Source organism: Bos mutus, chromosome 14 (genome assembly GCF_027580195.1).
Source record: "Bos mutus isolate GX-2022 chromosome 14, NWIPB_WYAK_1.1, whole genome shotgun sequence".
Classification (NCBI taxonomy): Eukaryota; Metazoa; Chordata; class Mammalia; order Artiodactyla; family Bovidae; genus Bos; species Bos mutus.
The window spans coordinates 1146345-1159721 of record NC_091630.1 but is presented as its reverse complement, the minus strand read 5'-3'; the positions used below and the strand labels follow the sequence as shown (position 1 = coordinate 1159721).

At 48.7% G+C, this 13377-nt stretch overlaps 1 protein-coding gene and 1 long non-coding RNA gene across 8 annotated transcripts in view; one reads left to right on the top strand and one right to left on the bottom strand.

Moving 5' to 3' along the window:
- The window catches only part of ENPP2 (ectonucleotide pyrophosphatase/phosphodiesterase 2), a 132778-nt gene extending 122966 nt beyond the window's left edge, over positions 1–9812 (bottom strand). For 4 of the 6 annotated variants that reach the window (XM_070382877.1, XM_070382879.1, XM_070382882.1 and 1 more), the window contains exon 1: positions 8489–8657. In XM_070382877.1, coding sequence (XP_070238978.1) covers positions 8489–8611 — 123 coding nt within the window. In that variant the 5' untranslated portion in view covers positions 8612–8657. Of the gene's footprint in view, positions 1–8488; positions 8658–8760; positions 8898–9687 lie in introns of those variants that run through there. The other 2 variants (XM_070382878.1, XM_070382881.1) reach the window with 2 other exon arrangements.
- LOC138990782 (uncharacterized) lies at positions 7399–12581 on the top strand. 2 transcript variants are annotated; one of them, XR_011466884.1, is made up of 3 exons: positions 7399–7803; positions 8736–8815; positions 9350–12581. It is a non-coding gene; the product is annotated as an uncharacterized lncRNA (long non-coding RNA). The 2 variants fall into 2 exon arrangements; XR_011466883.1 differs by lacking the exon at positions 7399–7803 and having other exon boundaries at positions 8676–8815.
- Positions 12582–13377: the final 796 nt, after the last annotated feature.

Genomic DNA, 13377 nt, shown 5'->3' with positions numbered 1-13377 from the left:
ATTTTGTTAAAAAGTCACCAAACTGATTCACAGTGTTTCCCAACCAAGACCTACTTCTCAGATGAAAACATTTCACTCTACAGTGGAGATATACCTGCTTGTTGAGTGTCTAAGGAGATTAGTTATTCTCTTTAGAGTAAAATTCTAAGACCACGGTCATGTATCTTTTCCAGACACCATATTATTAGGCAGTGTTTCTCTTTTCAGAGAACTCTCTTTATCCTGTAACATACATCATCATTTTTCTTATATTTAGCTTGGAAATAAAAATGTGTCACACTGATAGAGAGATGCTAAAGTTTTTAGATTTCAAATTCTCAATTCTTCAGTCAAGAAATGTATTTACTGGTTATGTCTTACTTCCGCATCAAGCCCACGATTGTTGACACATTTTAAAATCAGATTCCTTCATTACGTTAGAGGACTGAGAAGTGGAGACCTAGGCACACACACATAAAGTCTCATATACAACAGATTTATATAACATAGAGTAGAAATGAAGTTTTTAAATTAAATTAGACCCTTTTTAAACGCATGTTTTCTAAGCAACTCAATATCAGTTTTTGGTCATCAACTGTCTGGCAATTTTACAAAATGTAAATGTCCCTCACAGAATGGATGTATGGGAACAAGATGTACGTCTCAGTTGGTTGTCAAAGCATTCCTGGCAACACTGAAAGACAGGAACAACCTGATGTCCCCCAGGAGGAGTTAGTTAAACAGAGCAGGAGACAGCTACAGAATGGAGCAGAAGTCAGCACCCACGGAGGACCGTGTTTTTGAAAACATACAATGACATGGAGTAAAACACTTGGTATGTTTTACTGAAAAGCAGGCTATAGAAGGATGCTCGTGATTCCAATTTTAAGACTACATGTGCATAAAAGAATATAGAAGGGATATTCACTGACATGTTAATATGCTGGTCTCTAGGTACTAAGATTACAGACAATTTTTTCAGTGTTATTCCCCTTATTAAATTTTTTCTACAAAATGCATAAATCATAAAATGAAAATACGACTTTTTTAATAAATGAGAATTTTCTTCTGAAAGGTTACTGCCTTAAACATTGTATAATTCATACCACTGGGTGACTATTTTTCACAGGTCTTTGTACTAGACTTCTAGGGGATAACAGAGGGAGGTCAAATATGTATAAAGATACACTTCCAGGTGTAAAATAGGTTAACTGGTGGGAAGCTGCCATACAGCAGGGGGAACTCAGGTCGGTGCTCTGCAGTGACCTGGAGCCACAGGCTGGGGCGGGAGGGACGTTTACCGGGCAGGGGATGGATGTATGCACACAGCCGATTCACGTGCCGTACAGCAGAAACTGGCACAACGTGGTAAAGCTACTACACTCTCATTTAAAAACTAAAAACCAAATACATATAAAAATCATTATGTACTGATACTCAGCACTATTAGCAACCCACTCCAGCGTTCTTGCCTGGAGAATCCCATGGACAGAGGAGCCTGGTGGGCTATGGTCCATAGGGTCACAAAGAGTCAGACATGACTGAAGCGACTTGGCATGACGCAGCGCTTAGCACTATAATGCAGCTTATGAAGTTATCAGAAAGCTGGGTGACGGACTTGGCATTTGACTTAGGTTGTTTCTGTTGTTTAGTCGCTCAATTGTGTCCAACTCTTTTGGGACCCCGTGGACTGCAGCCCACCAGGTTCCCCCATCCACGGAATTCTCCAGGCAAGAATACTGGAGTGGGTTGCCATTTCCTACTCCAGGGGATCTTCCTGACCCAGGGATCGAACTCAGGCCTCCTGCATTGCAGGTCAATACTTAATTGCTGAACCACCTGGAAAGCACATTTAGGTTAGGCCTTTATGAAAAAGTATATTCTCAGTAAGGTATTTAGAATATAAAGAGGAGGGGTATTCCTGACAGAGGAAATGGCTTAAGTGAACCAACATGCAACAGAATGCTAGGTCTCCTCTGCTGCTGCTGCTGCTGCTGCTAAGTCGCTTCAGTCGTGTCGACTCTGTGTGACCCGATAGACGGCAGCCCAACAGGCTCCCCCATCCCTGGGATTCTCCAGGCAAGAATACTGGAGTGGGTTGCCATTTCCTTCTCCAAGGTCTCCTCTAAGAGTAACAGAAGTGCAGTATGAGTAGTTCTTAGGGTATCTAACAGGATGCCGGAGGACAAGGCAGGAATACTGAGTCAAGATATGCATGATCATAAAAATTTATCAGATGAAGTCTTTTGAGAGGGAACACTGAGTAGTCTTAATAGCTACTAGGAGGTGACGGGCATTCACTAGAGAGACACAGCGAAACCAGAGCATATGGCTGTCCTACTGACGGCAGGGTCACAGTGGGCATTAAATGCCAAGCTAAGTAAGATATCTTAACTTCATACCCAGAATCTTAGAATCTTGGAGTTGGCAAGAAATGTCAATGCCCTCCAGCTTGGCCACCCCATCCCTACCTCTGTAATTTTCCCTAGAATATTTATCAAGCCTTTGTTTAAACATCTCTGTGACAAAGAACACACTGCCTTGGACCAGCTCTGTTAGAAAGCTCTTCATTGTACCGAGCTGAAATTTATCTCCCTGTATCTCCCACCCATTTGGCCCATTGCTGCCATCTCAGACAGACAGGCACAGTCTAAGCTTTCTTCCAGGAGAGAGGAAGACATAGAGACAATTGAAGAGGCTCGCTGGACTTCTCTGCGGGTTACATGTCCTGCAGCCGTCCCTACAGCAGCTCGAGGCATGGTGCTCCTTGCTTTCTAGCTCCTGAGCTTTGAAAATGCGACTCTCTTCTCATCTGCCTGCTACCACGTTGACTGGAGCCACCATCCCTTCTTGCTTATACCACAGCGATTCCTCCTAAGCCGTTTCCCCTTTCTTCCCTCTCTCTCATTGACCATCCCTCCAACCCATTGTCTATATTGATCTTTCCAAAACTGATTGATCTTTCCAAACTATGTTGATCTTTCCACAAAATTGACTGTGACACTGCCCTGCTTACAACCTTCAGTAGCTCCCTACTGCTCTGAGGGTCAGTCAGAGCCTCGCAGCATGAAGTTCTAGTCCCACCCACTTCTCTGGTCTGTCTCTCTCCTCCTCCTCACTCTGGGTGCATGCCCCTTCCCTCGATTCCTTGCATGGGATTTCTGCCCCACCGAAGTCACTTCACCTACACGTGGAACCTTCTTCCCTCCACCACCTGCACCTTGCTAACCCATACTTCGCTTCTGGATTTCGGTATAAACATCACTGCCTCTAAAAGTTTACCCTGATTCCATTAAGTCTGAATTAAAAACCCCTTAAGTGGTTCCTCAGGGACCTAAGCTTCCCCTATTATAGCAAGTGTAACATTGAATTAAAATCCCCTGCTTGTTCATCTAGCACCTTGCCTATACTGTGAACGCCCTGAAAACAAGTCTGTTTTTTTAGCACCATGATCATCAGTATCTAAGCACAGTGATTGGAACATGCTATGCTATGCTAAGTCACTTCAGTCGTGTCTGACTCTGTGTGACCCCATAGACGGTAGCCTACCAGGCTCCCCATCCATGGGATTTTCCAGGCAAGAGTACTGGAGTGGGGTGCCATTGCCTTCTCCGGATTGGAACATAGTATGCAAATATATATGTATGTGTGTGTATATATATATATATATATATTTTACAGTATGGATGGATTTTATGGATTTTTCCATAAGATGTTACCAAAAAACTTGAACGAACTTTTTGGCCCACCCAATATATGTATACATGAATGTGTACACATATGTATATATATACACACTCTATACACATACACACATATATACATACTATACACACACACACACATATATATATAATTTTTCTATAACATCTTACAGAAAAATCCAAATGAACTTTTTGGCCAGCCCAATATATGTGCTCAAAAAATATATATATATATGGCAACCCACTTCAGTATTTTTACCTGGGGAACCCCATGGACAGAAGAGCCTTGCGGGCTACAGCCCGTGGGGTTGCAAACAGTCGGAGACAACTTAGCAACTAAACCACCACCACATACATACATGTGCTCAAAAAATGCTAATGAGTTCATATCTAGCACCCAGAACTATATACAATTGTTCTAAATGTGGTTTGCATAACACATATTAGAGTGACAATTGCCTTACATGTTCTATATTCCACACCTCTTTTAATAAAACCGAACAGTATTTTAGCAGAAAATTTCATGATGGATTTTATTGTCCATTTAAGTCCCTACACTGTAAGTATATGAAGCCACCACTTCCGTCTTTAACTTTCCTTCTTCTGTGCTCGAGCACGCGTGCTCTCTCTCTCTGTGTCACACACACAATAATTTGCAAATGATTTTGGGCACACATGATACATTTTGCATCTATTTTTGCACACTCCTTCCAAAGATAAAATATCAAAGTGTACTACAACTTATTGCTAACTTCTGGCTTCCTAATCCTTAATTAAGCCTTGTCTCTGAGCAAACATGAGTAGTGTGCTATGCCTTCCTGGATATTAATAATATTGAATAAAACAGGAGTGGAGATGGACCCAGGAGCACACCTTCTAAAGAGGTCCATCTGCCGATCAGCTATGCTTTAGTGAATGTGTTCGGACAGTCATTGATGCAGCCCACATGCATGCTTCTAATGCAGGAGCACGTCACGAGATCTGGGCCCTTCCTAAAATCACGGTTTTTGAATTGATTAGGTAAACTGAGTATAATTACATTCCAGATGTTAATCCTTTCATAAACTTTATTTTAGTTATCCTTTTTTAATAGATAATAAAACAGTTGCTCAGAGAGAAAGTCATGCAGCTCATGAGTGCTCAAGCAGGGACATGACCTCCAGCGTTTCAACTGCAAGTTCAATGGCACCCAGTCCACTGGGACCCTCCCAAAAGAGAAAAGGTGCGTTCTTGGACTGCAGTGGGCTCCTGGTGATCACCACCTATTCTCCCAAATGCCTGCTGGATGAATAACATCTTTGATTAGAGATTCTGAACCTGAGGTTCATGACCATGCCAGGGGCCCAGGAGTAGGCTTGGATGAACCTCCTGAAAGTTTACAAAAAGCACCATGTGGTGTATATGACACATTTTTTTCTAAAAGGTAATGTATGTTTGGATCTCACAGTAATGTACTGTGTCTCCAAACAGTTCAAAGAACAATTTGCAGTTAAATAGCTCCCTATTAGAATGTCACCGTCACTCTGTCTATAGAGTTCTGAATGCACGTGTTTCTTTAGAAAATCAATTTGAAGTTTTTCATCTCTAGTCTCCAAAGCCTCCATCACTCCAGCAGGCCTCAGAAATCTCATCTGGTGGTCCCTTCAGAGCCTTGCTTCTGGTGTCAAAACATGCCAGCTTGATTCTTTGATGTCAGTTTATCAAAGGGCTCTCTTAGAGGCCCAGTTTGAGACTCCCCTGGCCGTCCCAGAGTTGGAACGTTGAGCTTCTAATGCAGGGGGCACAGGTTCAATCCCTGGTCAGGGAGCTAAGATCCTACATGCTGGGCGGCCAGAACAACAAAAGAAGTCCACCTCGCTTGGGTTATCTCAAACACCCAGAAAGTTTACACCTTCACTTGTTAAATACTTGGAAGACTGTGCCTGTCCCTGATAATCAGGGTTGACATTCATTTTTCATTCTTTACATGTTGTATTAAACATTGTATCTCTGTCACCTTATTCAACGCCTGAGGATCATTGTCACTGACCAGAATTGTACAAGAATTCACATAAACACATTGAGCGTCCCCCCTGGGTCCAGAGAACAGGCTCAAAGGACGAGAGGACAGACAGAGCTGATCCTGCCCTCGAGGAGCCTACAGACCAGTGGAGGACGGACAAGCAAGCAGACTCTTGCAACAAAGAATGGTAAATGCTCTGACAGAAGAGATGAGGAAACTCTGGGAGAAAAGGAGAGGACCACCCACCCTGCTGGAGGATAAGGAGCTGATGGCCTGGGTGGTCTCCAGGAGAGGGGCTGCCAGCCGAGTCTAAGAAAAAACAGAAGTCAGACCAGACCCAAGAGAAGGACACGGAGGAAAGTCAAGGTGAGGAAATAGCTTCACATGCCTGAATTTACACACTGCATGAGTACGGTGTGCATCACATGTGCATCATACATGGAGAGGGAGTGGGTGACTGATAAGACAGCACACTGAAGACAGAGGTAAAGGGCAAGTCCAGAGCTCCCGTGTACATCAACATTGTTCTCAAAAGGAAAAACCAGGAACCCACTGTGGACTCTTCCAAAAAGATCTGCATGATTGCACTGCATTAGAAAGACCATTTGATACAGGACGGATACAGGGCGCCTGGGGGTGGGCAGTACTGGTCTCAAATGAAACTCACAGAAAGCTGGGACGGGAGTCAACGTGGGGCAGTCCTGACTGACACTGAACTGACACTGAGCTGGCCTGGAGACACTGGCAAGTGCACAAAACCCATGAGGCAGGGAAGGGGACAGGACTTGGGGACTGACCAGGTGTCATGAATGAAAGGGGATGATGGCTCTGTCCAGGGTGACTCTGTCCTGTCTGGCTTGGACAACGAGGGACCCCCATTTGAGCGGTGGACAATGGCAGAGGAGTGGGCCTAGGAGGGGAGGGGAGGAGACGCTCAGTCTGAATTCGTGGACTTGAAGAGGCTCCATGAGACCGCAGAGCGGAGAGATGCTGTAGAGAAGGGTGGCATTTAGGAGAAAGACCCAAACAGGCTAAAGATGTGTATGAAGCGGGGGAAACCATGGAGGTAGATGAGGTGTGCCAGGGAGACCAAGGGGAAGATGGGAGGCAGTCAATGGTGACAGGTCAGAGGGGACCAGGAGGCCAGCATCAAAGGCTCCAGGACAGTAAAATTCTTCAGAGAGAGGATGACCAACCACTCACAATGACACAGACAAGCCCTGGGGAAGGCTGAAGGCAACAGACTGCACGGTTGAGGCCCCAGAGGCCTCTGGCACCCCAGCCAAGCTTCGTCCTCAGAGGCAGAGCAGAGGCCCCTCCGCACTGCCTGGGGCCGAGCGCGGTACTGCTAGTGGTGCAGAGCCGGCCCGCCGGTGAAGGAGCCGTGAGAGACGCAGGTTTGAGCTGGGGTCGGGAAGATGCCCTGGAGGAGGACACGCAACCACTTCCGTGTTCTCCCCTGGAGAATCCCTGGGCAGAGAGGCCTGGTGGGCTGCAGTCCATGGGGTCTCAAAGAGGCAGACTGACTGAGCGACTTAGCGCAGGAGGACATGGAGACGGTGTCACCCACTCTTTCAAGAAGTTGGGTGGGAGAGATGGGAAGGCGGCGGAGAGGAAGTGCGGAAACAAACACCTACTGAATGAGGAGAGGAAGCGCGGAAACGCGACAAACACCTACTGGCTGAGGAGAGGAAGCGCGGAAAAGCGATAAACACCTACTGGCTGAGGAGAGGAAGTGCGGAAACAAAGACCCACTGACTGAGGTGAGGAAGCGTGAAAACTCGACAAACACCCACTGGCTGAGAAGAAGCGCGGAAACGCGACAAACACCTACTGACTGAGGAGAGGAAGCAAGGAAACAAACACCTACTGACTGAGGTGAGGAAGCGCGGAAACGTGACAAACACCTACTGGCTGAGGAGAAGAAGCGCGGAAACTCGACAAACACCCACTGACTGAGGAGAGGAAGCGCGGAAACGCGACAAATACCTACTGACTGAGGAGAGGAAGCAAGGAAACTCGAGAAACACCTACTGACTGAGGAGAGGAAGCAAGGAAACTCGAGAAACACCTACTGACTGAGGAGAGGAAGCGCTAGACAAACACCTACTGGCTGAGGTGAGGAAGCGCGGAAACACACACTCACTGGCTGAGGTGAGGAGGACGGTCCGTCCCTGGCCCCGCCAGCCGGAGGGGAACGACCTCCACAGACGCCAGGGCGGCCTCCCCCTCTGCGTCCTGCCGGGCGCCAGCGGGGCTTTTGTTCCCCTGCCCTTATTGGGGGTGAACCTTTAAACCGAAACCAGGGCGTGTGGCGGACGGCAGCCCCGAACCCTGCCGCCCTGGGCCCCCGTCCTGCCCCGCGGGGTTCCGGCTCCCAGGCGGCTCGGCCGGACTCCGCGGCCCCAGCTCCGCTCCCGGGGAGGAGGCTCCGCTCGTCCCGGTGAGGCACAAAGGCCCGCGGCTCGGGCGCGGACCCGGCCTGTGGAAGGGGCTCCCCCGCCTCCGGGGGGCGTCCCCTCCGGGGCCAGGCGGAGGACCCCCGAGAGCTTCGCCGTAACCGATGGCTTAAGACGACAAGCCCGTCCTCCCCGCATAGCCCTGGTTCCGCAGGCAACGCACAGAGCGCCCGGCCGGCCCCAGGACGGAGCCCCGCGAAGCCCGACCCCGCTGCGCGCGGGGCGCCGCCGCCGGGACCGGCGGCCGGGTCTCCCGAAGCGGGGCGCGCGTTTGCAGACCCCGACGCGCCCGGGCGCCCAGGCTGGAGGCGAGCCCCGCTCCGCGCCCCGCGGAGCCCACCTACCCGCTCGGCGCGGCGGCCCATGCTGCTGCGGCCCCGCGCGGCCCCGCCGGCCCTGCCCCCGGCCGGCCGCCCGCCTCCCGGCCTCCCCGCGCGGGGCCGCCGTCCCGGGGCCCCGGCGCCCATTGGGAGCCGGCCTCCGGCAGGACGCGCGCGTGACCTTTGCCTGGAGCGGCCCCGGGGGCGCAGACGGGGCGTCCGGGGGCCGCCGTCCCCACCCCGACGCGCCGGGTTAATGTTTCTCTTTCAGGGAGACTCCATGGGGTCTGACTTGCCATTGCTCCTGCATCCGGCCCCGGCCTCTCCCCGGGTTTTCCTGCCGCGCGGTTGGTGAGTTCCCTGAATTAGCATTTCCAGGTTAAACGCGGGCAGTGCCTCCTATAAGGTCCTCTCACACTCCGGGAAATAATACCCCCATTATCTCCCCCTAAAGCCTGCAACAGTTGACAAAGAGCTTTGGACAATCAGCCTGTCATTTGACCTCCCAAACAATGCCAGGAAGGCTCTCCTACGACTGCCATTCTACACAGAAGGAAAAAACCGCTCCAGAAAAATAAGATATCTGCCCAATCAGCCAACCAGAAAGTGAAATCTGCGGGGGGTTTTCAACCACATCCTGGGTGCACCCACAAACCACCCACCTCCCTACTGAGTGACCCACCCCACTAACTGGATTATAACACAGAAGCACCTATTATAGTTATAATGTATAACACAGAGCAAAGATAACTATTCAACATTCTAATTTTTGGATTATAAGTGTTAGAAAGTGTTAAAAAAAAGTGTTAAAAGTTAAGGATATCCACAGATATCTTGAGTTCATAGACTACATTGTTTTATTGTCTGATTTCTCCTCTTTACCAGCTGCTAAAAGGATGCTGCAGGAACCAGACTGGCCAATCTGAAGTGCTGGAACAAGCCCGGGGATCCCTGAGGCTGCTCTGAGCCCATCACTGGCCTTGGTCAGAGTCTTTTCCCCTCCTTTTTCTGGGCCCTTCCAGATGGTGAAATACTGAATGGAAGGGGAAGGGGCTATGAGACTGTAAAGAGAGCCCTGAACAAGGAGTCAGTGTACCAGAGTTTTAGTGTGAGGAGGACAGCTGTGGTGCGGGTCTGCAGAGATGCTCTGGAGACAGCTGGTCTGGAAAATGGCATCATTGTGATTTTTCCACTGAGACAAGGGGAGAGGGGCTGATACTCACACTCAGTCTGGAAGGACTGGAAGGTTTCGGCCAGGAGAAGAGGAAGAAGGACATCACTGACCCGGATAGCATCATGTCCAAAAGCTGTCCTGAGGCCTTTCTGAAAATAGTTCCTACAGGCGAGAACAGAGGGTGTGGGAGGCTGTGACTACAGAGGAGGGTGTGGTTTGGACTCTGACCTTCTGTGTCTCTTGAGGGGATTTGGACTTCATCCTGCCAAGCCTGATGGGTTACTATGACTGGCCTGGGTTACCAGCCCTTAACACAAGGGTGCAGGAGTCATAGACTATTCTACAGTAAGAAATGTGTATCTGTCTGGTGGTTGTGGGCATTGGTGTCATCAGACAGATACAGTTTCTTCTTTTTCCTAGCTATAAACTGCAAGCAATATATTTAACCTCACTAAGCCTCAGTTTTCTCATCAGTAAAATGGGGATTATGTTATGTGCTATGAGAATTAAATGAAATTATGTAGGTCAAACTTGCCTTTCTTCTTACAGTGACAAGTAGCTACTGTTATCCTTGCAAGTACTTTAATGTGTGTGTGCAGGGCTACCACGGAGTAACAAGGAACTAGCTCCGTTCTGATGCCTTCCCTTCTTCCCATTATGCTTATTTGGCTTTTGACTCATTAGAATCCTTCTGCTTTTTTCCTCCTTCTCGACATCACTTCCTTCCTTTATGTCCTGGTCTAGACTTTAATGTCAGTTTCGATCTTAACTCGCTTTCCTGCTCAGTTTGTTTGTTTCCCGGTCCAACCTGGGTCAGACCGTCTCCAAAGCCCCAGCATCGTGCTCTGCAAGAGCCACACAACAGTGCATAGCGTGTCCTCTGGCCCCAGCATCTGCATACCCCACAGTGCGGTGCCCGGCGCCCAGACGCCTTATATGCAGCCCTGGCCAGCCCCCCGCCCACTCCACGGTCCTTCCCACCCCTCAGAACCCCAAGCCCGCTCCCGGCCGCCTTTCTTTCAGCAGACAGTCTCCTCTTCGCCAGCAGAGATCACAGGAACTAGCAGGAGGGAGCTCTGCTTCCTGTCCTGGCACCAGAAACTGTATGTCCAGTCTCCATTCTGCATGCGACAGAATCCCTGTCTTCTCAGGTCTTCTGGAACATTCTTTCATCAACCATCCCCTTAGCTTTCAGTTTGTTCTCTACTGATTTCATCACAATCTATAAACACATTCAGCTGTCTCCCACAGAGCGTGCTCCATTTTTCCTAATATCATCTGAATATATGCCTATTCTTTTTTAACAACGACACATACACACCACGTGTCTACTGCATGGAACATACTTCTCGGTGGATCTTCCAAGGCCAGTTCCTCCTTTAGAACCAAGTTGTAAGTCACCTCTTCAAAGAGCCTTTCCCCGACCAGCCAATCCAGAGAGCCGTCCTCTCCCTCGTTATCAGCTGTCAGCCTTCTTCACTTCGGTCACATCCTTTACCCCGCGTAAATATTTTCTGAAAAAAGAAATGAATGGATGAATGAATGATTCCAGGAATGGGATCATTGAGCTCCTGCCTATCTTGCGATCCTCTTCCCCGGGTCCTCCTCACAGCATCTGTTATCTGGGCGTGCAAGGCAAACAAGCCCTGCACTCTCGTGGCTCTAAGCTTCTGCATGATGTCAGCTCTACCAAGATCACCCACACAGCTTCTCAGCTGCCTGAGGCGTTTGCTTGCTGCTGGACTGCCAGGAAGATCTGGTATCCTCCCCAGGGTCCCCAGAGGGCTACCCCCTCTCCTTGCTTGTGTCCCTGGTAGAGTGGTCATGTTGCTGCCAACAGCTGTGTCGTGATTCGTTTTGACTCGAAGATCATTGCTGTGCTTATTTTTATTTTTTGTTTTGGGTTTTTTAACAGCCACATTGAGCTATAAATCACATAACATACAATTCCTCAATTTAAATGGTACAAGTCATGGTTTTTAGGGTATTCACAGAGTTAACCATCACCACAATCAATTCTAGAACATTTTCATCACTCCAAAAAAAAAGAACGCAAAACATTGTAGCCATTAATCATCCATTAATGACTCCCCAATCTTGCAGTCCTAGATGACCACCAGTCTACTTCCTGTTCCTATAGATTTACCTGTCTTGTACATTTCATGTAAATGGAAGCATACAACACCCGTTTGTGTGTGTGTGTGACTGTCACTTCTTTCTGCATCTGAAGACTCACTTGGCCACAGGACCCCTTTCACGTTGAATCAACATGGCAGAATGTGGACTCTGTAGAGTGGTTTGCTCCGGAGAAGAAACCAGGGCAATGTTTCTTAAATCACGTCACACAGCATCCTGGGAAATCATCTGAATTCCTGAGCTGGAGCAAGGAGGCTCAGGCTTAGCTACCCTTGCCCTCGCAGGAGGAAGGGGAGCACGCAGACTCCAGGCGGGCTCGCCCGACCTCCTGCACCATGAGGACCCGCGCCGAGGACAGACTGCCTGCGTCTGCCGGACCTCTGTGTGCGTGAGCTGTCACCTTCAGTCCCGGCTGTGCTCAGTCGTGTCTGACTCTTCACAGCCCTGTGGGCTCCTCTGTCCATGGGCTTCTCCAGGCAAGAACCATGGGTGGGTTGCCATCCCTCCTCCAGGGAATCTTCCCAACCCAGGGATCGAACCTGGGTCTCTTACATCTCCTGAATTGTCAGACGGGTTCTTTACCGCTATCCCAGCTACCTCCTTTCTAAAAAGAGGATAGAAATCATCCTGTCTCATAAGCAGCACATTGTAGGATCGTAGTAAAGATTAAATGAGAAGATACATGGCAAATGCATAGCACAGTGCTTGGGAGATTATAAATGCCTGATAAATATTTATGATGTTGTAGTTGTTGTCTGACCACAGCTGTTTTCACACTGTTTCTCTAAGTAAAATTCAATATGGAAAGAGGGTTCTGCTGTTTTACAAAAGTAATTCAAACCATTATTCTAGGAAAGCTTCACACACCGTGTGGAGATCCCCCGCCAGATGGTCATGTGCGTTCTGCTTGATGAAAGTAGGGACGGTGGGGAGCTGAAGCTTCAGCTGAAGAGCAACCATTAGTGGAAAGTTGTGGGGGGCGGGTGGGTGGAGACGGATTGGGCTCGGTTGTCGCCCCGCAGCATGTGGGATCTTAGTTCCCCGACCAGGGATCGAACCTGTGTCCCCTGCACAGGAGCGTGGGTTGTTAACCTCTGGCCCACCAGGGCTGTCCCTGACTTCCCCTGCTGTGAATGGCCTTTCCTGCACGTCTGGCAAACCTCTGTGCAGATGCTGCCCGACCGTCTTTTTCTTGCCTTCCTCCCATCTGGGACGGGACAGCCGTGTACATGCCCGTGGGCCTGTGTCCAGCCACCACCTGTGCCGATGACTGAGAACAGCTGAAACACAAAGGGCCTTTTTTTTTTGAGTGTTTAATGTTTTTTTTTTTTTTATTTATTTACTTTTTAATTGAAGGATAACTGTTCTACAGAATTTTGTTGATTTCTGCCAAACATCAACATGAATCAGCCATAGGTGTACATATATGTGTCTCCCATTAACAGCTCTGGGCTTAGCATACAAGGCTCATCCCTCCAATTTTCAGATATATATTGAGGACCTACTATGAGCTGACATTTCAAAATGCAAAGACTTCATAGAAGCCTGGGGTTATCACACAGAAGAATCTTCAGACAAGGAAATAAGACCCAGAGAAGGGTAT